General features: G+C 39.4%; 1 protein-coding gene across 1 annotated transcript in view; it reads left to right on the plus strand.

Moving 5' to 3' along the window:
* Positions 1-2572: 2572 nt before the first annotated feature.
* Positions 2573-27384, plus strand: part of SLC25A14 (solute carrier family 25 member 14) — a 38950-nt gene continuing 14138 nt past the window's right edge. The window contains exons 1-9 of the mRNA XM_012556477.2: positions 2573-2602; positions 2733-2978; positions 8323-8416; positions 10201-10348; positions 12591-12685; positions 14000-14085; positions 18553-18648; positions 25272-25396; positions 26163-26298. Coding sequence (XP_012411931.1) covers positions 2904-2978; positions 8323-8416; positions 10201-10348; positions 12591-12685; positions 14000-14085; positions 18553-18648; positions 25272-25396; positions 26163-26298 — 855 coding nt within the window. The 5' untranslated portion in view covers positions 2573-2602; positions 2733-2903. The remainder of the gene's footprint in view (positions 2603-2732; positions 2979-8322; positions 8417-10200; positions 10349-12590; positions 12686-13999; positions 14086-18552; positions 18649-25271; positions 25397-26162; positions 26299-27384) is intronic.

Below are 27384 nucleotides of genomic sequence, written 5' to 3' on the forward strand. Positions count from 1 at the left end.
GTGCTGGGTTGGAGGATATATGAGAGGTCTCTTAAGGGGAGGAAGAAGAAAGGAAGGCAAGTACCATTGGCTAAGCATATGCTAAGGACCTGACACTGTGCTGGGAGTATTGTCATACTTAATCTTCAGATAAGGAAACTGAGGCTCAGAAAAATTAAGTGATTTTTCCAAAGTCACAGAGCTAGAGAATGATGGAATTTGCCTCAGAAAGGTCTTCTGATTCCAAGTGCGGTGCTCTTTTCATTCTTTATGACCAGCTGTTTCTCTGGGGAAAGTAGAAAGTGGAAGGCACATTTTGGTTTGATATAAATGAGAAGTTTCTAACAGAGCTGTCCAATAGTGTAATGGGTTGACTCCTGATGTATACTTACACTGAAAGTATTCAAGCAGACACTGCAAACAGCAGTCTATCCTGAATATTATAGAAAGGACTCTTTCATTTGGACTAGCCTCAGTGACCTCTAAGTGTCCTTCTAACTAGAAGATTCCATGATTCTATCCTTTTGAAGAGCTAGTCACTTGGAGAGATCAGAATTCAAGCCTAGCACAAGATAGCATAAGCAAACACTGATCCGTGTGGTAGAGACTACAAACAGAAGGGTATTACAAAGTGAAATGACTAATTTTGATAGTGAGGATTAGACTTTGATGTTGTAGTTTTGGAAAATGTTGAAAACTAAATAAGCAATCAAACTGCAAATATGTTTGAAAAATAAAAGTGTGATATGTTTTATAATTTTGTTTTGACAAATGCTATTTTATTATTCATTTACCGTAGAACTTTTAAAATAAATCATTTGAAAACAAAGGTCTTTTTAACAAAGTTTACCTAAGTGGTCAGTGGGATTAGCTGGTGGTGGCAGGAGTGGCTGAGGAGGCAAAGTGCAATCTTGTAGAAAAATTAAGATAATGATTTGCTTAAGGGGAGAGCCATGATTCTACAAGGTTGAGCAACCTGAAATGTGGGGGACATGCACAGGCCACACCTATGCATAGAATCCATGTCATTGAAGAGCGAGTTTTTTCCAAATAAGAACTGTGAGCTACAGCTTGGCTTTGATGAGGTGTGACTTGAAGGAATTCACACTTTGGGATGCATGCATGTATTTTTATCCCTTTTTTTCAGTAAGGAAGTTTCTGAAGTCAAGGATATTATTAAAGTTGAGAGGCACTATAGCATAATAGTTAAGACCATGGGCTCTGAAGTCAGACCCGTGTTTGAATCCCAGCTCTGCCACTTATCAGATTACTATCTTAACCTCTTATGGCCTCAGTTTTCCCATCTGTCAAAATGGGACAATAATCGTACCTGTTTTCTAGGGTACATGTCGGCACATAAAACTCTTGGCACCACTCTTGGCACATGGTGAGTATTCCATAACGTGAGCTAAATATTCTCATGTATGTGGCCTGAAGAAATTTTTAAATGAAAGAAAAAAAAAAGATATGAAATAAAATGAGAAAGATCTGTTTGGAGCAGAAGTATTCCGAACATTTATTCATTCAGCAAATAATCACTTAGGGCCATGTGCCTCGCACTGTTTTAGTCACAGTCAATTCTTATACTCAACATACAAACACTAACAACTATTGCAACTCCTGGATGATTCCAGAGCCTTCATGAGAGAGGCTTAAAAGCCAGAATAACTCAGAGGCTAACAGGATCACTCAGGAGGCTTTGTGGCACCTCTTCCTCGAGCCAGAAGCAGGCCACCCCGCTAGCTCATCATTTTTTGGCTGACTGTGAGGTGCAGATTCACTCGAGACTCCTCCGTGGAGCGTTTTTCACTTCTGTTTCTTTCTCTCGCTCTTAACTGAAGTTTCTGACCGAACCCTGAGCTTCGAGTACAGGGCCTGAGTCTAACTCTTCAGTCACTAACTTAGATGCCCAGTAGGTGCCGAGGTTTATTGCTTCATTGATCTTTATTTCCGCCCTCAGGCACCTCACTAAATACTGCTTACCCTCTTTCCCTCTTTTCCCCACTTGGGTCTTAAGCTCTTTGCCCCAATCCCGCTCGCTTTCCCTCCTTTTTGTGCTCCGCGCATACAGGGCGCCTCACTCCATCATTCCATTTGTCCCGCCCATCGCCACCTCTCTCGCCCCACCCCATCACAGCACTTGCCCCGCCCCTCATAGCTCTCTAGCCACGCCCTTTCTACCTCTGTCGCCCCGCCCCCGCTCCCTTACCCACTCTGTTCTTACCACGCCCTTCTTCTAATCCTAGTGCGTGCGGGGCGGATGGGAAAAGCCGTGCCCAGGCGACACCTCTGCCCCCTGCCGGCGAGCATGTTAACTGCAGATGCTGCCAAACCCTCATGCCTTAAGCTCCGTCTCCCTTCACCTCCCGAAAAGTCAGGTGCCCCTTCTGGGCTTTTGCGCCCTCAGCCGGCACGCGTCTCCTCTTTGGACACTGTTGTTTCTGCCTCTCATTTCGCGCTTTCTTTTTAGGCTTAGAGGAGGTGGAGTTGGCACGGCTGCGCCAGTGTTGCCCGGGCGACGCCTTGTAACTTCCGCTGGTCTCAATGCTTCCGGGTTGGCATTGCGGTGGCGTTTCCGATTGTGGGAGCCTCGGCTTCCCAGTCGTCTGATGAGCCCGAGCAGGTGAGGGGGAGCTCCTGGATTTCCAGGCCGGGGAGCGGGGCTGGGCCGCGCCAGGCCGCGTGGGGCCGGGCTGGCCTGGTTCCCGGCCTGGGAGGGGCTTAACGGTCCTTTGGTCTCTCTCTCCCCTCAGCCGAGTCCCTTCCCTGTCTTTCACTCTCCTGGCATCGGTGGTTTTACTTCTTCGATTGAACCCTGCTTCTCGACCCCCCTGGGAGGCCGCCTCCTTCAGGCGCCTCCCTTCTCTCCACGAACCCGCTCTGACAGCTGAGGAACTGGCAAGATCCGGCTACCCAGAGGGTGAATGGGTATCTTTCCCGGAATAATCCTAATTTTTCTAAGGGTGAAGTTTGCAACGGCGGCCGTGATTGTAAGCGGAGTAAGCAAACACCTCCATTGTATTAGTGTGAGGGATGCTGTTGAAAAATGGTGTCCCCTTCAGTTTCTCCCCCTGCCACTCCTTGAGGTTGAGGCATTGAAGGCATCTATTAAAACGCAGTTCAGTTGCTTAATTGGGATGACAGCCATTACCAAATATGAATTAGTTTCTCAGGCAAGGAAACAGCAGGGGCATTTGTAGTTTTCTGTCAGTGATTCCTGGTGTTTTTCCAGGCTAGGGATGCATAGAATCGTCATGAACTCTTCCCTCGCTTTCATTCCCTATATCACCAAGTTCCTTTATGTCTCCATTTGAGAAGTTTATCTCAGACCTCACCACCTGCAAACATCACTGTCTGCTTTACTTCCCACCATCCCAAGCAACTGCCCCAGCCTTTCCCATGTGTAATCCACTGTGCTTGCTGCAGTCCTACTAGGCTAACTAAAATGTGAATTTCCTCAAGCCACTTTGCTGTTCAGCCACTTACAGTGTCCTCCCCCTACCCCCCACCCCTTGGTTTCAAGGCTTTCAACATAAGCTGCTTCTCATATAGTTCTTGTCTGATATTGTTTCAGTCAGACAAGGGACTTCTCTGCTCCTCTTAGGTTGCTTTCTTCTCATCACAAACCATGTTGATGCCTGCCTCCAGGTGTTATGCATGTTCCTACATTCTTGTCTTTGTTTATCTTGTTTCCCTCTCCTCCTCCTTTCTCTTATCTATATCTATCTAAATACTGCTGGCCCTCTGCCAAGGCCCTTTTTAAGTTCTGTCATCTCCGTAAGCTGGTTCAAAGTATTCAAGGCCATACTGATTGTCTCTTTTTCTCTAATGAACTACTTTGATGTCTTCCACCAGTTTATAAGCTCTTGAAAGGCAAGTACTGTATTTCATACAACTTTTATCCCCACCATCCCCATCTCCTTGATTATCCAGGAAAGATAGGTTGACTGGTAAATATTGTCATGGTGTTAGAACATATGTTCTGAGTTTGTTTGTTTGACGTGATGGTTATACCCATAGCACATTGCAGGTTTGGGCATTTCATGAACCTTCAATAAATGTTTGGCTCTCCTGTATTACCTCCTAAATCTGAGAATCTCTAATGTTTACCCTTTCTTAAGGAGAAAGCAAGAAAGGCACCCAGATTTTCCTGACCAGGTCTTTGGAGTAGTGTCCAAAACCAAACCAACCCCGTTGCCGTCAAGTCGATTCCATCTCATAGCGACCCTATAGGACAGAGTAGAACTGTCCCATAGGGTTTACAAGGAGCGGCTGGTGGATTCAAACTGCTGACCTTTTGGTTAGCAGCCTGAGCTCTTAACCACTGCACCACCAGGACTCCTGGAGTAGTGTAAAACCTGTTGCCGTCGAGTTGGTGCCGACTCATCGCGGCCCTATAGGAGTAGTGTAGGGCTATGTAACTTGTAATCTAGGACATTCTTATTCTCACTTCTATGCTATCATTTTCTTTATTCAGATATTCAGAATACATATCTGCATTTTGAAGACAATTTTCATTGGCTTCTTTATATAATAAGAATATTTAAGTACTGCATTTCTATTTTAACTTAGATATGAGTTCTTTCCTTTTATCCATATCTGGGTTTAGCCCCCACAAGTCACAATCATTTTTAGAGGGGTTGGGATATTTTACACAAGTAATTCTCTGCAACAGAAGCAAGGGAAGGGGATAAATAGAGAATCCCTGGGGGTGAGGAGCATGTCCTGTATTACATAGCGTATAGTGTTGGTCAGGTCCAGCAAGTTACGTTTGTGGTTTCCCCTGTAATCTTTTACATATAGGCTGTATACACGGGTAAAGGAAGTCACAGTGGAAAACCAACCACTTATTTAATGTGTGCTCAATTCTGTGCAAACTATTCTGAGGGTTATAAAAAGTACTGTGAGACATAGAGTCTGCCTTCAAGGATCTTACATAATTAGGAGAGGAAATAACATGGGGCAAATAGAAGATAAATCTCATTCAAGTCTTTTTTTATGGCTGAGATTAAGATAAGGGATAACTGAAGGTTTAGAAAACCATTGCACAATTGTAGAAGAGGTGAGACATGGACATCATGCACGCGTATAGCCTTATATAAAAGACTTGGAGGTTTTATCTGACAGCTTAATGATTCAACATGTGATATGGTCCCCAGAAATCTACTTCAAATTCCAGCTGTAGTCACTGGAGTATAATATATAGAATGAAGAACATAATTGTGGATCTTTAGTCAGAGAAAGATAAGACATGATGGCAGTCTTTAAATATTTGAAGGACTCCCCTAGGGAAAAAGAGTAAATTTGTTCAATATTGCCTCCCAAGAATGGGTGAAAATAGAGAAAGGCAGATTTTTGGCTCAGTATGAAGAAGGACTGTCTAAATCAGACGTAATCCAGGATGATACAGGGCTTCTTCATAAGCTGGTTCTTTCCTAGCATTGGCGGGCAAGGGATTTTACTATCAGATGGGGGTGAGGAGGTGGTGGTAAGTGATGGTGGTAGCGGTGTTAGATTTAGCCAGTGGTCCCCAGACTTCTGGATTTCATAGACTAATAAAATTTAAATTTAAGTGTGGGGAGGGGACACAAATATAGGGTAGTCAGTCTGATTTTGCCAAGTAAGGACACTAAGCAGAATCAACTGCCAACTACTATTACCATCATTTCATACAGAAAGGTAATATTTTTAATGCTCCAGGAGTAGGAGGAACATGATTTCATAATAATAGTTCTTTAAATTAAATACATTTAACTGATAAAAAGATACTAGATGCCTTCATTTATTTATTTATTTATTTTTTCATTTCTCCCCAGAATTGTGAAAACTTTACTAGGGAACCGCTTGACTGACTGACCAAAGATTCAGTAACTGGTCTTTCTACTCCCTGCTATGGCCCAGCCCCCTGCCTTTCTCTGGTTCGTTATTGCTCCCTGAACCCTGAGCACATCTTCCTTATTATAAGGCTGGCACCATACCAAAAACCCCTCTGCTGTCAAGTCAATTCCGACTCATAGCGACCCTATAGGACAGAGTAGAACTGTCCCTTAGGGTATCCAAGGCTGTATATCTTTATGGAAGCAGAAGCTCTGATAGAGGCTTTCTCTGTAACCACAGGAGTTGAAAGAAGTCACAAAGAGAAAGCTTTGGAGAGAAACACAGCCGCAGTCCGAAACATTTAAGAGTTTGGGGGAATCGCTAAATTGGTGAATGAAGAGTGCATTTTCTCCCTCAAACTCAGAGAGGGCATATGCCATGACCCTTGCTTTATCATGCCTACTCTCTTATATGCCACGTGTTAATATCAATTCTAACGTTAATATATGGATATGGTTAAAACGTTGATAAGATAGTATTTAGTACTCAGGACTATTTCAGGCTGCAGCTGATACTGAAACAGTGGTTAAGTGCTGGGCTGCTAACTGAAAGGTTGGCGGTTTGAACCCACCAGCCACTACTTGGAAGAAAGGCGTGGCGGTCTGCTCCTATAAAGATGACAGCCTTGGAAACCCTATGGGGCAGTTCTCCTCTGTCCTACAGGGTTGCTGTGAGTCGGCGGCAAGGGTTTTGTTTGTTTGTTTGTTTTTCCTTTTGGTTTTATTCCTATTTTGCTTTTCAGAATTTCTTTCAACAACTTTCCTCCAAAAGGGCTATGTATTCCACACTCTCTATACCGGATGGGCTGGCTGATCACACTATACTGAAAGCAAACGTCCCTAATTATTTTTGTGCCCTGTAACTAAGAAACTAGCCAGCATGTTTGCTATCCTCTCTGGAAAATTGTTCTGTGCTTAGTTACAGAGAATTCCTTATTTTGAAACGAAGCAAAACACTGTCTCCCCTAAAAAAAGACTGTGACTCAACAGTACTAACCCCTAGATTGGGCGGGCTGGGGGGCGGGGGTGGGAGGAGATAGTGTAGGCAGCCAGTAATATCTGTTAAGATGTAAATTTGGACACTTAAATTTTCAAAAATGTAATAATAATAGCTAAGATTATTGAGCCAAGATACCAGGCACGCTTTTCTAGGTGTTTCACATATATTATTTAATTTTCACAATAACCCTATGATATAATTTTTATTATTATTCTCATTTTACAGTTGAGAAATCAGAGGCACAAAGAGGTTGAGTAACTTGCCCAAGGTCGCAGAGCTAGTAAGTGGTGGAGTCAGGATTTGAACCCAGCCAATCTGACTTCAGAGTCTCTATTCCTGACCATCAGCCACTTGAAGTTGCTTTTGAAATTCAGAAGTATTCATACTGTGAAGCTGTGAAAAAGGAATATTTAAAAGAAATCTAAGAGTCCATCCCAAGAAAGAGATTGCTTTTAGCTGGACCAGGATTCAGTTGGTATACCTAGAGCAGTGGTTCTTAACAGTGTGGAAGCGGCAGCGTTATTTGGGAACTCACCAATTAGCCGGGCAAGACCCAGACCACCAATCAGAAACTCTGGAGGTGCAGCCTAGCAGTCTCTGTTTTGATAAGCCTTCTAGGTGATTCTGCTGCACACTAAAACTTGAAAAAACACTGGCCTAGAGGCCAGAGCTGTGGGAAAAGTATAATCCATGAGAGAGAGCTGGGGGTGGCAGGAACAGAGGAAACAGCTGAAAAGATGGAAGATGATAAGTCTAACCTGGGAAGGGGGAGCAGAATATATTGTAAAAGAACAAGAACATAAAAAAAAAAGAGTATTTGTATGTATGTGTTTTAAAAGGCCATGGTGGAGGACAAGGAGATCCATTAGATGCATGTATGTTAAATGTCAGAGAGAAGAGAGATCATCCATATTGCTGTCATTTCTGTTGGGGCTAGAGGGAAGATGGAAAGGTGCTTAGCTCACCCTGGGCCTAGTGGGCACAAGCTGGGTATAGCTAGAAGTAGCTAGAAGAACTAAAACCCTAAAGTTTAGTGGAGAGACGAGAAGGTTAAGAATGAGAGGGTATAAATACCAATGAACTGCTTTTATGAGATGCCTCAACCTATATAATTTGAACTCCTGGTTCCTTCATTTGTAATTGTCTAGTTGAATGTCTCAGTTGAGTGTGTTGGATGGACTGAGCCTCTTCTTTGGGTGGGGATGGGGTAACACAGAAAGTAGGCAGAATGAAGGGCAAAAGAGTTTGAGTGAAATCTCACACCTGTCCCTATAGAATGGCAGTAAAGACATATGCATCATTATGTAACACATAAAACAGGATGTGCCATTTTGTGTCATCAAAATTGGTGAGCTGTTTCCTCTTCGTCTGTTTTATTTGCCAATTTTGTTGGTATAAATTATATGATCAGACACTAACAAATGCTCCTCACTCTTGTGCCTTGTTCTGATTTATGTTTATTTTTAGCACCAGAAAAGTACCACTGTAAGCCATGAGATGTCTGGTCTGAATTGGAAACCCTTTGTATATGGCGGCCTTGCCTCTATCGTTGCTGAGTTTGGTAAGAATGTGACAACTGACAAATCTGCTCCTTATGGTATAAATGGTAGCTAACAGTGTTATTTTTTGTGAAAACTAAAGAAAAAGTAAAAAGAAGCTCACTCTATTTGTTTCAAAAGTTATTGTCTCAAATATTTTCTGAGAAAGTACTACTAATGATAATAGCAAGTGAAGCAAGAGAAGTCAGATTTAGGAAGCTTTGTTTTTTAATCATTCTAATGATTTGTTAATTTGCCAGGCTTAAGTAGTATGCATGAAAATATAGGAGGGGTTGGCTACAATAGGGAGTTCTGCTGTATTCCTGTACTAACAATCTCTCTTTGAAGTTAGGTTGTTTATAAGTTCCTTAGTAAGTATCCAAACTCCTTTTTTTCAAACCTCTGCCCTATTTCAGAAGAAAAATGAATTATGAGCCAAGATCTTTCTCTATTTTATTTTAGTTTTGAAATATTTTAAAGATTTCCACCCCCCCACCCCCGCATCTTCCAAACTATCTCTTTCCTAGACTATTGAGAAATGACTACAATCTGCCAACCTTTGTTGACTTTGTTGGCATATGCTCTGGTGTTGTGATACCAGGGTCATCAGTGACCAGAGCTACATAATCATCTTGTTAGCTTATAGACCTTGAAATACTCCTTGAAACATATTTTATCAATGTAATAACTGTTCTATGTGTTGACATAATGAGAGAAATACATTTAAAGAGTGTGTTTAAAGAAGTACCTTAAAGAAATGCATGCTAAATTGAGTCACCTTAGATTCATGGAGGCCTTATGTATAACAGAAAGAAATGTTGCCCAGTCCTGCAAAAACATGCTGAGTGAAATAATGCTGACTGTCTGAGTAGTACATAAAAGAACAAATATTGTAGGATCCCACCTGCATGAAATATCTAAAACAGGGAAATGCATAGCAACAATCGTTTATTAGTGGCTGCCAGGGCCTGTGGGAAGAGGGAAATGGGGAGTTATTGCTGAAGGGGTTTTGAGTTTCTGTTTAGGGTAATAAAAATTTTGGAAATGGATAGTGGTGATGGTTGTACAACATGGTAAATGTAATTAATGTCACTGAATTATATACTTAAAAATAGCTAAAATGGAAAATATTATGTTATATATATTTTACCACAATATAATTTTTTTAAAGGGAAAAAAAAAAACTTGCTAAAGAAATACATTTGTTTTTCCACAAGCGCTCTGCTGCTATTAGTCCTGAGTTACCTAAGAAGCCAGGATGAGTAGAGCCAAATAGAACTTTACTATTATCTTTCATAGTATTAGGGAACTATTTGTTTCTTATTAATGGATAAAACAACACAAAACTTTGTAATACTATATAAGAGTAGGTGGAGCAGCAATCCCTTGCTTTCCTATCCTTGTAAAAGTTTTGGGAGATTTTATGAGGGAAAGGTGGGGAGAATTGAGGTTGGGAGTGGCAAGAGAGACAGAATAAATGCCAGATTGTACATTACAGATGAAATTAAAACAAAATCGAAATTATTTTGAATTATATTAGAACTATCTTGAAGTACCTTACTATATCACAGTTTCACTTATACTGCGGGTCAAATCATGCTACATAGGTATAGTACATTTTACTCTACCACGTATGACTCTTGTCCTTCGACAGTGATATTCTAGTAGGTGTCTTCTGTGTGTTATAAAAAGGACTTTGTCTTATCTTTCAAAAATTGTCATTGGCTTAAATTCAGCCAAAATTTAACTATTGCTCTTTGGAAAGTATTTCATTTAGAAATACTTCTAAATGAGTGTTTTTAACTAGGAACTTTTCCTGTGGACCTTACTAAGACAAGACTCCAAGTTCAAGGCCAAACCATCGATGTCCGCTTCAAAGAAATAAAATACAGAGGAATGTTTCATGCTTTATTCCGAATTTATAAAGAAGAAGGTGTGTTGGCTCTGTATTCAGGGTAAGATTGGATTCTTCCCTTACGTCATGAATAGAAATTTTTTTAAATCTATTAGATGAGTTTTATTCGGGCAGGATATTCATGAAATCAGGGAGCACCAAATCACGTGTGGAAAGGTACCCCACCAAATATCAACAGTAATTGGAATAGAATTTTTTTTTTAAGAAGCTATAATCCAGTTTGTGTCCTTCATATTCACCATCTGAACTTGTAATTCAGTATTGACTTGCCGGTTTATATTTCACCTGCTTGCAAGTCTTAAGTTTTGGATTTTATGTTTATCTGGCTATAAGTGATACATCTAAAATGAGTATAGCATTGTAGCATGAAGGTCATTGATAGCCACTGTTAATAGCTGCACAAGTCAACTGTTTATGTGTCTTTGGTATTCTTCCTGAGTTGGCAAATACTGAACTTCTTATAAAATTTTCCCTTTTAAAGAAATCCAATTCTGGTGGTTTAAACAGAAAATGTAGAATGAGAGAGACCCTTTTTTTTGAGGGTCAACTTTTGATTAGCCATCAGTTTGTGGTTTATTGTCCAGTTTGTGGTTTATCTGCTGCCCAATTCCTTGACTACCAGTTTATGTACTCAGAGAGTGGACGTCAATTTTGTTATTAGCCTATGATAGTTGTGGGGGAAAAAAATCAAATAAAACATCCTGAAACTAAATGTAAGTGATTCGTGGATCATATGTTTCACCTTTCTTTCATAAGCATAGATAATCACAAGATATTTTCTGATAGCAAGTAATAAAATCAGAAATGTGCATATTTAGTCATCACTTTTTAATCCTAATTGTCTGAGCTGCAACTGTCTTCCTATTTATAACTCCTAAAGTATAGTTTTGCAATTTGGAAGAATCTCAAGGGAGGTATGAGTGAGAACACCTCCAGTTTATAAGCAGAACTTAAATAGAGTGAGATCTTGGCTCCAATACTTCCTTATTATTGGCTTAAAGATGCATGTGCAACTGTTAGGAAGTAGAGGTTGATTTTTTAACAAATCTCTATGAGGTGGGTAATGGTGTATAATTCTTTGTATACATCTCTGGATCTAATTTGCTAATATTTTGTTGAGGATTTTTGCATCTAAAGTCATGAGAGATATTGGCCTGTAATTTTCTTTTTTGTAGTCTTTGTCTGGATTTGGTATCAGGGTTCCCGCTTCTGTTTTCTGGAAGAGATTATATGAGGATGGTGTTAATCTTTAAATGTTTAGTAGAATTCCCTAGTAAAATGAGCTGGGCCTGGAGATTTCTTTTTTAGGGGCTTTTAAATTATGGATTCAGTTTCTTTAATGGCTATGAGACGATTCAGGTCGTCTGTTTCATCCTTGTTGAGTTTTGGTAGTTGGTGCTTTTTGAGAAATTAGTCTGTTTCTTCTAAGTTGTTGACAAATTATGAGCATAAAATTATTTATAATAGTCCCTTATCTTTTTAATAGCTGCCCCATAGGTTTTCCAAGGAGCAGCTGGTGGATTCGAACTGCCAACCTTTGGTTAGCAGCCGAGCTCTTAACCACTGAACCACCAGGGCTCCTTAATAGCTGCAGAATTTGTAATTATATCCCTTGTTTCATCCTGATATTGGTGATTTGTGTCTTCTCTGTTTAGGTTTATCAGTTTACTAATTTGTTTCAAAGAGTCAGCGTTTTGTTTCACTGATTTTTCTCTGTTTTCAGTTTTATTGATTTATGCTCTTTATTATATCCTTCCTCTGCTTGCTTTGGGTTTATTTTGCCCTTGTTTTTCTAGTTTCTTGAGGTAGGAACTGAGATTATTGATTTGAGACTTTTCTTCTTTTCTAATGTAAGCATTTCATACTATACATTTCCCTCTCAGCACTGCTTTGGTTGCATCCCACATTTTCATTTGGTTCTTTTTTTTTTTTAAATTTCGTTTGAGACTTCCTCTTTGACCCATGGATTGTTTAGAAGTGTGTTGTTTCCTTTCCAAGTGGTTTGAGTATCTTCTTGTTGTTTTTCTTACTGATTTCTAGTTTGATTCCATTATGTTTGGAGAACAAACTCTATATGATTTCAGTTCTTTTCAATTTACTGAGGTTTGTTTTATGACCCAGGATATGGTCTATCTTGGTGAATGTTCCATGAGTGCTTGAAAAATTACATATTCTGCTATTGTTGGGTGGAGTGAGGTGGGTAATGAGTAGGCTGTCTAGATATGTATATTCTTCAAATGTATATTGAGTATAATTGACTTTCCTTTCTTTTTTTTTGGCAGAATTGCTCCTGCTTTACTGAGACAGGCATCATATGGCACCATTAAAATTGGCATTTACCAAAGCTTGAAACGATTATTTGTAGAACGTTTGGAAGGTCAGTATAGAGCCCTCTCTCTCTTTTGGAGTGATATTCAAAGAGATTTTTGAAATCATTCTTAGTTTCATTACGAGGTACCTGAGGATGGCTGGCAGTCATTGTAAAGACAAAGTGTGCTTATGCTGACTTGGGAGAAATCCTTGCAGAAGTGATGTATGGGTTAGAGGGACCTGTTCTCCAGGTTTGTCCCTTTTTCCATCATTAAAAAAAAAAGATTCTGGCCATTCCAGAGGGAATATGGAACAATCTTGTCCAGAAAAATTAATGCTGTCTTCATCAGCAAGAGGATTTCAACTATAGCAAATTCGCTAGCTGCCAGTTTTGATAAGCTTTTCTCAAGTGAAATCATTTTAGGCTGTTACTTTCTAGATTCTGAGGTACCTGTGGCCACCTTACCCACACTCAACATTATCGTGTGTCTGTTTGCTGCTGCAGCATTTCCAGCCTGATACTATACTAAATGGTTATTTTACCGCAGGCCTGGGGCTGCTGGATGGTTGGGGACAGCTGGAGAGCCTTTCGGTTAGTAATGTCCTTTGCATCACTTTATTGTCCTAAATCAACTTTTCCTCGAGCCTCTTCTTTGTGGAGCCTGGCAGGTTCTCCTCCACTTCTTTCTAAAATAATTTCCTTTCACAGATTCTTCACTTGTAGTTTCTGTCTGTAGGCTCCTCATGGTGAGGAGGAGTAGTGAAGATTGAATTTTCGCTTTAGAACAATATACTCTGTGGTTTCTTTGTTCTTTTACTGAGGAGATTTAGTTCCAAATGACTGCTTTTTCACATTTGACTACAGAAGCCTTCTGTAAATCAATAGAGGCTTGCATAGATCTAAGACAGTCAAAATTAGTATTTAGATAAATTATTTTATTAGACATAAGAATTTGTCTTTTAACATTCAGTTCCTGAGTCTTTAGAGTTGATGTTTCCCCCAGAAAAAGACAGAAAAGGTGTTTTTTTTAGATGTTTGTAATGATTGAAGGGGAAATACTGAATTCTAAATTTATGTGGGGTATTAGCAGTTACATAGAAGAGTAGGACATGTTCCTGTGACCTTTGAAATAATGATTTTTTTTGAAATAATGATTTATATTTTACAATTTGTATATATTTCAGTGCTGATTTGGAGTCTAGAAAGTTTTTTAGTTCTTTATTTTCATAAGCTTTGTATTTCATTTCTAAAGTCATCTCTATGCCTAAGATTTCCTTCCTCTGATAGCTCAGTACTCTGTTCTCAGAAATTGGTACCTAACACAAACAGACCTTTTGTGTGTATGTGTGTGTGTGTGTTTTTTTTCCTCCCTTTTTACAGATGAAACGCTTCTAATTAATATGATCTGTGGGGTAGTGTCAGGAGTGATATCTTCTACTATAGCAAACCCCACCGATGTACTAAAGGTAAGAAAGATCTGGTGGCGGGTATATGGAGTGTGATGTGAAAAGGGCATGAGCTTTTAGTCAGATTTGAGTTCATCTCCCCACTCTTTCAGTTGCCAGCTGTAAGCCTTGGGCAGATCATTTAACCCCCAAAGGCTTCCTCATTTGTAAAGTGAAGATAATGCCATATTTATCATATAGGGTTGTTAAGGATTACAGATAATATATATAAACCGCCTATCATTTTACTTGGTGGGTAGTAGATAATCAATAATAGTGAATCTATTATGTTATGCATTTATCCAGTGGTCTTGAAACTGGGGTGTGCAAACCCCTATAGATTCTTAAAGACTTGCTAAGAAGTATGCAGTTTTAAGGGAATCAATTTTCAGATCCCTTACTTCAGTTTGTGCTACAGTAAGCAAAACCTGTGAAAGCCAGATCCTGTGTAAGGCGGCAACCTGTCAGAGAAGGAAAACTCAAATATTTTCTATTATTAGAGAGCAATAGAAAAATGGTAAGACTGCATGCACCCTGTCAGAGGCGGAAAACTTGTGAAACCCAGAAAAACAAGGTAATCCCATCGAGTTCCAGCTCTCACAGGTTTCACTATATTTCCTAATGCTGGTCTGAAAGTGAACCTGTGTTTACAATAGATAGGTCTTTTCCATGTTACAAAAGATAGCATATCCCCCTCCCATTCCCAATCTTAATGTGCTTTGCTGCCCTGTAGTGTAAAAACCTGGGCTGCCAAATAAAGGGATAAATCGAAATAATAGTTTTAGTGGAAGCCTCCTTTAATTGATTGCAACCAGTGTCATGGAACAATTTGTGTAAGAATCATAGATTAGAAAGCTAATTTGTTATGTAAACTTTTACCTAAAGCACAATAAAATGTTCAAAAAATAAGAATTAGTTGAGGTACCTTAAATCCATAGTGCCTCTGTCTTTTTCTGTCTTGGCTTTGGAAATGGTATTTTTTGGCCTATGTTGGAATGTTCTGAATTCAGAATAGCCAGAACAGCATAGGTTAGTGGTTCTGATTCTTTTAAATATAAATGGAATGTTTTATGGGGCTAGCAGATTTTTCAAGTTACAATGGATAAAAATTTTATATGATTTCTTTCAGCTTTTGTTAAATTATAGAATGAAACATTTATTTTAATAATATAAGTCTTTATCTTCTTTTATCTCATACAATGGTAAATATTTTGTATTTATTAACTTATTTAAACTTAAGATTAAGTAAAAGCATTAAATATATGATTAAAATCTAGGAGAGGATCCCAGGTTTTTCAAAATTATTTTAGGGGGAATATGAAAAAGAAGTAACAGGACAGATGCTTTATTTATTTGAGCACTGTAGAAGCTACAGGTGACTAGGTTAGTGAAAGAGAGATTTATTTCAATTCAGAGAGTTTTGACAACTGAGAGAACGACTTGACAAACAGAATAAATGAAAGAAACCAGTGGTGGTTGATGGGAAACAGATAGGAAATGATCTTTATGGACTAAAATGAGAGTATTTGGCTATAGAATCTATCACTGTAGATTTACAGAACAAGTATTTGTGAAGAGAATTGACTGACTATCCTAAAACGCTAGAATACCTGCAGTACTTAGACTTGTTAGAATGTGCTTTTCAAGAATAATAATACTTAACTCCCTAAAACATCCTTTTTTATCTGTCTGGATCCTAGACTTAATCACATAAAGTACTCTTCTACCATTCGTTTTAATTTTCTGTCCCTTTGACCTGTTGGCAACATTACAACCATTGGCTAATGCTACCATCTACTTTTTTTCCTTTCTTATACCTAGGTAGGATTGAGTGCTGCTGGGGGAAAAGTCACAATCTTAGACTGTGATAGTACAGATATAGGATTTCTAGTCTCAGTTGGGCTTTTCAGTCCTTTTATTTATACTTGGGCAGCTCCTTTTCCTATCCTCAGTGATATTTAAGCCTTCAAGTCTTCTTTTAGGTCCTTGTTCTTCTTATTCTCACCAGACAACCCCATTTCCTATGACCTCACCTTCTACCTCTCAACTTCCTGTCCTTCCTACCCTTCACCTATAAACTTACTTAAACATCTTTACCTGCCCTTACTTTGTCTCTACTGTGGTGGCTCTTCAAGAGTGGTTCCCCAGGCCAGCAGCATCAGCATTGCCTGGGAACTTGTCAGAAATGCAAAATCTCAGGCCCCACCCCACACCTACTGAATCAGAAACTGTGGGATGGGGCCCAGCAGTCTGTTTTGACAAGCCCTCCAGGTGATTCTGATGCACCATCAAGTTTAAGAACTGTGGCTTGACTGTGGTCTCATGCACTTCTGTTTCATTAGGGACATTTGTCTATCATTTACTCTCTTTCTCTCCTATCTTCAGCCTCTTCCTCTCTACTGGTTTGTTGTTGTTGTTGTTAGCTGCTGTTGAGTCGGCTCGCAACTCATGGTGACCCCATGCACAATGGAACAAAATGCTGCCTGGTCCTCTGCCATCCCCATGATCAGTTGCGGATTGGACCATTGTGATCCATAGGGCTTTCATTGGCTGATTTTCGGAAGTAGATTGCCAGGCCTTTCTTCCTAGTCCATCTTAGTCTGGAAGCTCTGCTGGAACCTGTTCAACGTCATAGCAACAAGCACGCCTCCACTGACAGAGAGGTGGTGGCTGTGCATGAGGTGCGTTGGCTGGGAATCGCACCCAGGTCTCCCACAGGGAAGAGAAGAATTCTACCACTGAACCACCAATACCCCCTCTCTACTGGTTAAAAAAAAACCCAAACCCGCTGCTGTTGAGTCGATTCCGACCCATAGTGATCCTGTAGGACAAGGTAGAACTGCCCTGTAGGGTTTCCAAGGCTGTGGCACAGTGGTTAAGAGATTGGCTGCTAACCAAAAGGTCGGCAGTTCAAATCTACCAGCCGCTGCTTGGAAACCCTACGGGGCAGTTCTACTCTGTCCTATAGGGTCGCTTCAACTTGACGGCAATGGTTTTTTTGTTTGTTTGTTTGTTTTAAATCTTTACAGAAGCAAACTGCCACATCTTTCTCCTGAGGAGCAGCTGGTGGGTTTGAACTGCCGACCTTTCGGTTAGCAGCCGAGTGCTTAACCACTGCACAAGTAGGTCTCCTCTCTACTGGTTACCTCCCATCAAATTATAAATATGTTCACGTCTCTCTATCCTAAAACAACTTCTGCTGGCCCTTGTGCCTCCTCAAAACAGTACTCTTATACCTTTTCTTAAGAAGGAGCCAAATTTCCTAAGAGTAGTCCTCACCTTTCATTCCCTCCATAATCTGCTGCAATCTCCCTGCTACTTGGTTGAAACTACTCTGCCCAGTGTCAGCAACAATGTCCACATTATCCAATCCAGCAGATACTTTGGTTCTCATCTTAACCTATTGTGAATAATTCCTCCTACTTGAAGCTCTCCTTTAGTTTTGACACCACAGTATTTAAATTCTTCTTCTACCTTTCATACTTCTTGGTTTCATTTGTGGGCTCCTCTTTTTCTACCTATGCCTGAAATGTTTCTTTCCTCCCACCCAAGGTTCCATCTTTAGCTCTTTTCTCCTCTTCAGTCTCATGATATAAAAATAAAAATTCTGTGCGACTCGGGTTACTTACATCACCCTAATCCTGGCCCTGTTGGATCCTGTCTTTAGTTCATCATGGATTTTTTTTTTGCATTAGTTTTGATTTTTTTTAAGGATGTTTTCATCAGCCTCACATTCCTCATCCTAAGGTCATTTGCAGAGTCGGGAGAAAATTTGGGGAAAAGGAAAAATAAGTACTCACTAGGGGTAGAAAGGAGCCCTGGTGGCACAGTGGTTAAGAGCCTGGCTCCTAACCAAAAGGTTGGCAGTTTGAATCTGCCAGGTGCTCCTTGGAAACCCTATGGGGCAGTTCTGGAATTGGCTCGATGGCAATGGGTTTGGTTTTTTAGGGAGTAGAAAATAATTCATTTAAAATATGATTCCACCACCCACTGCCTTTGAGTCAATTCCAACACATAGTGACCCTATAGGTCAGAGTAGAACTGCTATATAGGGTTTCCAAGGAGTGGCTGGTGGATTTGAACTGGTGACCTTTTGGTTAGCAGCCATAGCTCTTAACCACTGCACCACCAGGGCTCCGAACTATGATTAGCTTAGTGAAAAATTAGAAAGACTCTAAATGTCCAAAAACAACGAAGGATTGGCTACATAAATTATGTTACACCCATTTAATGAATACTATAAAGCCATTAAAATTTTTTATAGTATATTTGTTGGCATTGGAAAATGTCAGAAATTAATTGCTCAATAGAAATACACTTTGACAGAAATTACATTTTTTATATATACAGTTTAACTCATTAATTTTGTCATAACAGGCTGATTTTTCTGATAGCTCTCAAGTACTATTTTCTTAACTTTAACTGAGTTGAAACATCTCATTTTGGTTCTTACTGTCAAAACAAAACATTCACCATTTCTTACTTTAGATTCGAATGCAGGCTCAAGGAAGCTTGTTCCAAGGGAGCATGATCGGCAGCTTCATCGATATATACCAACAGGAAGGCACCAGGGGTCTGTGGAGGGTGAGTACTCTTTTCTTGTATTGTTCTGTACTCTTCAGTTCCTAGAATTTGCAAAGAATAATTTTTATATAAAGCCACAAAATTGTGAATTGTCATCTAATACTATGTAAGATTCTTGCGGAACCCAAAAGATAAGGTAAGAAGCTCCTCATCACTTGTGTTACTGTTGTTAGTTGCTGTCAAGTTGATTCCAACTCATGGCGACCCCATATGTGCAGAGTAGAACTGCTCTGGAGGGTTTTCAAGGCTGTGACCTTTTGGAAGCAGATCACCAGGCCTGTCTTCCGAGGCGACTCTGGGTGGGTTTTAACCACCAGTCTTTCGGCTGGTAGTTGAGTGCTTAACCATTTGCGCCACCCAGGAACTCCCCATCACCTGTGAAAGGACCAAATTTATCAATGGCCTTTATTTCTGCTTAATATTTGGGGATTGTATGTGTGGGAGAAGTAATTAAATTATTTGACGTAGCCATCTTGATTTGTTCAAATTCACAGTGGATTTAGTTCTTCAATATATTTTTGCCAGTTTTATACTAACACAGCAATGTGTGACTGTGATAGTCTCTGTAGTGCTTATGTTGTTACCTAGAACTATTTTTTTACCTTATAAAAAGTAAAAGATACACTATAAAATATTGAGAAAGTACAGAAAAGAAAAAAGTCCAATAGTATCACCACCTAGAGATAATCAGTGTTAATATTTTGTCACATTATCGTTCAGTCTTCTGTCTATAGTTTGCTTTTTTTGTTGTTGCTCTTCCTATAATTTTTTATTCTGTTTTAATCACTTAACATAATATTAAATGAGACTACTAGGAAAATATGCAGAAGAATGGAATGGGAAATCCTTTAATAGACTTTTAAATATAGGAGACCTTTTTTCTTTCTTCATTTATAGTTTCCCCCAGCTTCTTATAAAAATTTTCTAACATACAGAAAAGTTGAAAGATTAGAGCAATGAACACCTATATACACGTCACCTGGATTAAATAACTATTAAAGTTTTGCCATATTTGCTTTATCTGTCTTAGTCATCTAGTGCTGCTAAAACAGAAATACCACAAGTGGATGGCTTTAACAAAGAGAAATTTATTTCTTCACAGTAAAGTAGGCTAAAAGTCCAAATTCAGGGCATCAGCTCCAGGGGTAGCCTTTCTCTCTGTGTCAGCCTTCTCATCATCAATCTTCCCCCGGACTAGGAGAATAGGAGCTTCTCCGTTCAGGGACTCCGGGTCCAAAGGACGCACTCTGCTCCCGGCACTGCTTTCTTGGTGGTATGAGGTCCCCCGTCTCTCTGCTTCTTTCTTTCTTTCATATCTCAAGAGATTGCCTCAGGACACAATCCAATCTTGTAGATTGAGTCCTGCCTTACCAATACAACTGCCACCCATCCTCCCTCATTAACATCATAGAGGTAGGATTTACAACATACAGGAAAATCACACAGTACCAGGAATAATGGCCCAGCCAAACTGATATACACATTTTTGGGGGGACATAATTCAATCCATGACACTATGTTTTTTTTTCTCTCTCTGTCTCTCTTTTGCTAAATAATTTGAAAGTTACAGACATCATAACACTTCCCTAAATGCTTGATTATGCATTTCCTAAGAATAAAAACATTCTTCCACATAATCACAATACCACTGTCACACCTAAGAAAATTAACAATAAATCCCTAATATCTAATATCCAGTCCATATTCAGATTTCCTCTATAGATGAGACCGGGCCAGTTGTCTTATAGAATGTTTCTTCATGATATTTAACTTGTTCCTTTATTCCTTCTATTTCCTGTAATGTGGAAGTTAAGTTCATTGACATAGACTCATGTTAAACATTTTCGGTAAGAAGGCTTCACGGGTTATACTGTGTACTTCATATTGCATCACGGGAAGAGGCACATAATGTTAGGCTGTCCCATGATTAGTGATGCCACATTTGATTACTTGGTAAGATGATGTCCACTAGCTCTCTCCACTGTGAAAAGTATGTTTTTCCTTTTGCAATTAACGAGTAATCTGTGGGGTGATATTCTAGCAACGTGCATATATCCTATTCCCTAATAACTTTTCACCTAATGGTCTTAGTATCCATTAATGATCCTTGAGGTTTGCTTTTTGATAACAGCAGAATGCAGTTTCTTAATTAGTCTAATTCAAAACCAGAAAGTGGAACTAACTAGAACATTTTTACAAACCCATGTCGAGGGAAAGACAAAGAGCAATAGAGTTGGAGATTTTGTCAGGGGAACATGGCTACTTTTATACTTGGCTGCTTACATGATCCAGGCATGTAACATAAAGAATTGAAGTATATTGTACTTTTGACACACATTTCGTTTGCATATTAAAAATGCAGGAATATATTTTATTTCAATATGAAAATATGTTGCATTTTTCTTCAAACACATGGTCCTTCCAGTCTGTATTTTATTTTCCACTTTGATTATAACATGGGTACTGAAAACATTTCACTTTCTTCCTAACTTTCCTCCTAACTCCATTGTAAGAAAAACAGCATGAGTGTAATAACAAAGCGTAAAGTGACACTTGTCCCAGAATTGGGGATACAATAGAGTAGTGGGGACTGTGGTGAACTGGAGAGCACATGTTCTGTTTAAAGGGGACAGCTGCTCCTCAGCTCTAGCCCAAAGCTGCCGTGCACTGATACGAACCCAGTGTTGCCAAATTTTCTGGACTCTCAAGAGAAGCTAGAAATCTGCACTTCTATATGAAATACCCTGATTTTTTAATGTTCACAACTGATTCAGCCTTCTAGAAACACTGTGTGAGCCACACAAAAAGTGTCTATGGCCTGAATTTGGTCCATGGGCTCCAGTTTGTGGCCTTAGTGTTCACCAAAGTACAGTCTTCTGTGACAGTCACCCTTTTTAACAGAGTGAAGCAGGTGGAGGAGTCAGGGAGGAAGGGACTGTTTGTCCGGCTGGCCAGCCAGGTCAGCAGAATCAAGCATTTCTTGATGAGCAGGGGGATGACAGTGCAGCTACATCACTTTCCCTTTATAAATTGACTTTGGGAATTTAGAGATGATTGAACACGTTAATGTAAGTTATCTCAGAAAGCGGTTGTCCCCATGGTATGTTATTTTCAATGTCAAAAGACATTTAAACATAATTATAAAAGTAAAACATTCATTGTGAAAATATTTTTGAAAATTTACAAAGATATAAAAATGAAAATGAACTTATATGCTATCCTAACCCCAGATGAAGAAAAATATCTTGATGTATTTCTTCTAATCCTTTTTAAAATTTTGCATGTGTGTGTATATATGTAATATGTACACATGCACATATATACATATATGCATATATATTGTATTTTTATGCAAATAATGCACGCATTATACATTTTTTGCGAACTGCGTAACCCCCTTGTGTGTGATTTTCCTAAACGCACTATACACATCATATATGTGGACACATTTACATGGGCGCGTTATTTGTGAAAAATATGGTATATACACACGTACATGCATATATGTACATATATATGCTTTTCCCCTAAACTTAGAATAACACCATATGTAATTTTATGTCTTGCCTTATTTAACATTATAGCATAAGTATTTTCTTGTGTCATTAATACTCTTTAAAAACATTTTTAATGCCCTAGCAATCCTGTGTTGTAATGTAAGCAGTGATTGTGATATTGTGCTATTGAGTGAAACACTGCTAATGTTACCACAGGAGGTCATGTAAGAGAAGCACCACTTTGTCTTGACCTTTTCCGTAGCAACTTCATACCTTTTGCTGCCATCCCAGTGTGTGTGGACATCCTAAAATTCTGTGAAATAAACCTAGCTCTCCTCTCCCCACTTTTTGTTTCTTGATTTTATTTTATATTTCCTATAACAGCTTTACTGAGCTATAATTCACTTACCATAAGATTTACTTTGGTTTTTAAAAAAGCATCTTAAAGTGTATAATGCAGTAGGGTTTAGTATATTGACAGAGTTGTGCAACCACTAAGTTTAGAACATTTTCATCATCCCGAAAAAGAAACCCTGTACCTATATCCATTTGCAGTCCTGGTTTTCCCCCAACCCTCCCATCCCTAGGCAACTACCAATCTACTTTCTGACTCTAGATTTGCCTGTTCTGGACATTTCATATACATGGAGCCATACAGTATGTGGCCTTTTGTGTCTTGTTTCTTTCATGTAGTATAATGTTTTCAAGGTTATCCATGTGGTAGTATGTATCAGTATTTCATTCCTTCTTATGGCTGAATAATATTCCATTCTATGAATATACCACATTTGTTTATCAATTCATCTGTTGATGGACACTTGGGTTGTTTACACTTATTGGTTATGATAAATAATGCTGCTATGACCATTCATGTACAAGTTTTTGTGTGAATATATGTTTTCGATTCTGTTGAGTGTGGAATTGCTGGGTCGTATAGTAACTGTGTGGTGAAATGAGTTTCTTTATGTGGCCTTTTGCTTTGGTTCTTTGGAAAAATAGCTTGAGAGATTTTTCCCCAAATCCTGAGGAGTTACCTTTGCCCTAGTTTTCTACCCCAGAGGGTTTATTACTTTTTTCTAGATTGATTGACCTTTCCTGGGTAAGTTGTAAACAACTTGGTTTGATACTTTTTGTCTGGTCCTGGGCTGTAGCCTGCCCTGTGATTGGTATGCACTTTGCAGGGATTGGTCAATAGACTATGCAAATGAGGTGAGTTGTAGCCCAGCTTCACCTACTATGCAAATGAAGTATCTGTAGCCTGCTAAGAGGGGATTGGTCAGTTTGTGCTGCCCCCGCCCCACCACTGAGAGGGACCATGCCTTGAAATTGACAAGGAGTTGTGCATATATATGCAGCCAGCCCCACAGAGGTTGAAGCAGACAGAAAGAAGCAAGAAGAGAAGCAGAAGGAAGAAAGCAGAAAGAAGAGGCAGAGAGAGAAGAGGCAAGGAATGTCCTAAAAGAGCTGTAACACCAGTCAAGGGCTGTAACACTGAAGACATTGAGACGCCTGGAAGGGGCCCAATGGCAGAGCCAGCAGCAACAGGCCTGGAAGGAGTCCAGAAGCAGAATCAGCAGTGACAGGCAGCAGGGCCTAGAGGAGCCTGTCCTGAGGGGGCCAAGTGGGGCCTGTCCTCAGGGGGCTGAGAGGAGCTGAGAGAGCTGTCCTGTACTGAAGAAGGGAGACTCTGCCTACATGCTTCCTGATCCTGATTCTTGAGTTGTAGCCTGTTGATTCTGATACTGAGTTGTACTGTATACCTTAATAAATGACTTAACTGTGAGTATGGTCTGTGAGTTCTGTGTGGCCATTGCAATGGATTATCGAACCCAGCAAAGAAGTAGAGAGTGCCGAGGGAGGGACAGCTAGTGTCAGAATTGGTAAAAAGGTTGGAGAGTGGAGGTATGTCTGACCTCCACCTCATAGGGATCAGCCTTGGGCTGATCTTAGTTCTCATCATTCCCCCTCATGAAGTTAGACAGGTTTGGATGCTACTACTACTATTCCCACCATTTTACACTCTGTTTAACATTTTGAGAAACAACCACAGCGGCTGTACCATTTTACATTCTCACCAGCAGTGTATGAGCGTTCTAATTTCTCCACATCCTTACCATCACTTGTTTGTTCTTTTATTATAGCCATCCTAGTGTGTGTAAAAGGAGCCCTGGTGGCACAGTGGTTAAGCGCTCAGCTGCTAACCGATAGGTCGATGGTTCAAACCTACCAGCTGCTCCGAGGGAGAAAGATGTGCCAGTCTGCTTCCATAAAGATTACAGCCTTGGAAACCCTATGGGAAAGTTCTACTCTGTCCTATAGGGTTGCTATGAGTTGGAATTGACTAGACGGCAATGGGTTTTTGGTTAGTGTGTATGGAGTGGGATCTCATTGTGGTTTGATTTGCATTTGCCTAGTGACTAATGATGTTGAGCATCTTTTCATATTGAGCATTTGTGTATCTTCTTTGAGAAAATGTCTATTCAGATCCTTTGCCCATTTTTTAATTGGGTTGTTTATCTTTTTTATTGTTGAGTTGTAAGAGTTCTTTATGTATTCTGGATACTAGACACTTAGTAGATGGATGATTTGAACATATTTTCTCCCATTCTGTGGGTTGTCTTTTCATTTTCTTGATGTTATTCTTTGACTCACAAAGGTTTTTTATTTTGATGAAGCCTAGTTGATCAATTTTTTTTCTTCTATCACTTGTGCTTTAGGTGTCATAGCCATGATTTTATTTTTAGTAGAGTAAGTTTGCACTTGACTACCGAAAGGTTGATGGTTTGAATCCACCCAGTGGTGCCTCAGAAGAAAGGCCTGGTGATCTACTTCCACAAGATTACAGACATTGAAAATCCTATGGAGTGCAGTTCTACTTTAATATGCCAGGAGTTGCCATGAGTGCCAAAAGGCCACATAAAAGAATCAACTTGACAGCAATAGGTTAAGTGAATTGGGGATTTATAAGTGTCCCAGTATTAACCATTGATTTGAAAGTGTGACCTCTGTACTTCACACTTGGATTTTTCTGGTGATTTTTCAACTTCTGACCTATGTTTTTGACTTTCAGGTTTATGTCAGTACCTGTGTATTTCCTTGGTGTCTATTGTCAATTGTGTTTTGTAGGGTGTGGTCCCAACTGCGCAGCGTGCTGCCATCGTTGTGGGAGTAGAGCTTCCAGTCTATGATATTACCAAAAAGCACTTAATATTGTCAGGAATGATGGGAGACACAATTTTAACCCACTTTGTGTAAGTATGATAGGTGGCACCCGTTCTATATTTTCAGCATTTTGACCACAAAAAGCCTCTTGATGTAGAATTGATAAATGGTACATATGGCCTAAATACCAAGTCTCTCCCATATTCCAAAACGTCAAGCCTCTGATAAATGTGCACTTCAGAGGTCCCGGATGCTATGGGCACTTTAGTACTTTGGGGGACCATCTAATACAGCAGCCTACCAGATATCTGTAGTATTTGTACCTATTCATTCACAGTCTCTATATGTCTAATAAACACATCTTTTACTTGCTTTGGCCTAATTTTGGATCTGGAAATAAACTTTTCTCAATGGGAATCAGAAAAAAGGGTGAAACTTTATAGGGCCTGTGAAATGAAAGCATAGTTTTTGATTGAAAACTGTCACTAGTCTCATCCTACATTTTATTCGTTTTGCAACCTTAATGGTATTTTGCTACTCAAATGCATTTGGCATATGGTGCTGTGGTTTGAAAAATGTATCTGTCTAATAGGTGATGTCTGATACTTGCTGCTTAGAGATCTTGTTAGGCTTATAAATGGAATTTCAAATCGAAAAGTGAAGGAGACAACTTTTGAATAGTCTCTTTAGAAAAGACTTTGTTTTTCTTTAGATTGTAATAAAAGAGCAAGTGCCAGGTTTTATCTGATGGCTCTGAGCTACTGTGCATTTATTTGTATTTGGCCTAATTTCTGTTTAAGTGGGCAATCGGGGGAAGTGGGGGAGATCTATCTTCTTAAAGTTTTTCATCTTTAGTTCCAGCTTTACATGTGGCTTGGCTGGGGCTCTGGCCTCCAATCCAGTTGATGTGGTGAGAACTCGCATGATGAACCAGAGGGCAATCGTGGGACATGTGGACCTCTACAAGGGCACTTTGGATGGAATTTTAAAGGTATGCACACTGCGGTCTTGGGTTGGATTTTTCATTTTCTTTTATGTCTTAGACCTTCTTTCAGTCCTTAGTTGCTATATATCATTCTGAAGATGGAAAAATCATTTTGTATATTTTTAGTAGCCTCTCAGAGTCATTCCCAGGCAGAAAAGCTGTCTCCTTGGCAATTTGCTGATGCGCGGTGGTCCTTAATATTATTATTGCAATTTGAATGCTTGAGAATGTAGGATACTTTTATTAATAGGACCATGTAGCATTATCGACAGAAAAAACTTAGTATATCCTACATTTGCCCACTCAGACCAAAGACCCTGTAATAGAAAACCCAATACTTGTTTTCAGCTCAAGGTTGTGCTATTGTTCATACCTTGGCTTTGAAAGTTTTTGTTATGTTTGTAGGAAGCTGAGTATCTTAAATGTATTACATAATCACTGCTGATTCTACTGCTGAAAAATGGAGGCTAAAATATATCATTTCCATATGGTTTCTCTGCCTTTACCAGTTTAGTTGAACAACTATCTATTATATACCAGGCATCAGTCTAGTAGGTACAGAGAAATTATAGGTGTATAAACAGATAATCAGTACAACCTGGTAAGTGATAAACTCTGGGTGCTATGGGAGGAAATTTTAGCTCAATTTGGGAGTTTGGGATAGGCTTCCTGTAGATGGTGGCATTTTGAATATCAATAGCATACATCTTTTGCGTGCTTTGCTGTGTATCAGGAACTCTCCTACTGAGACTTATATTTATTTAATCCTCACCACTACCCTATCAGGTGGACACTTGAAACACTGAGAGATTAACTTGCCCAAGGTTTCCCAGCTATTAAGTGGAAGAGCTGGATTTAAACTCAGACCATTGGCTTCAATACTACATTCTTTTTTTTTTTTATTGTACTTCAGGTGAAGGCTTACAGAACAAATAGTTTCTCATGAAACAGTAGTACACGTGTTGTTTTATGACATTGGTTAACAACCCCACAACATATTAACCCTCTAACTTCTCAACCTTTTTTTTTTTGGTGAAAATACACATAGCCAAAGATACACCATTTCAAAAATTTCTACATACACAGTTCAGT

This window comes from Trichechus manatus, unplaced genomic scaffold, assembly GCF_000243295.1.
Source record: "Trichechus manatus latirostris isolate Lorelei unplaced genomic scaffold, TriManLat1.0 scaffold00066, whole genome shotgun sequence".
NCBI classification, from domain to species: domain Eukaryota; kingdom Metazoa; phylum Chordata; class Mammalia; order Sirenia; family Trichechidae; genus Trichechus; species Trichechus manatus.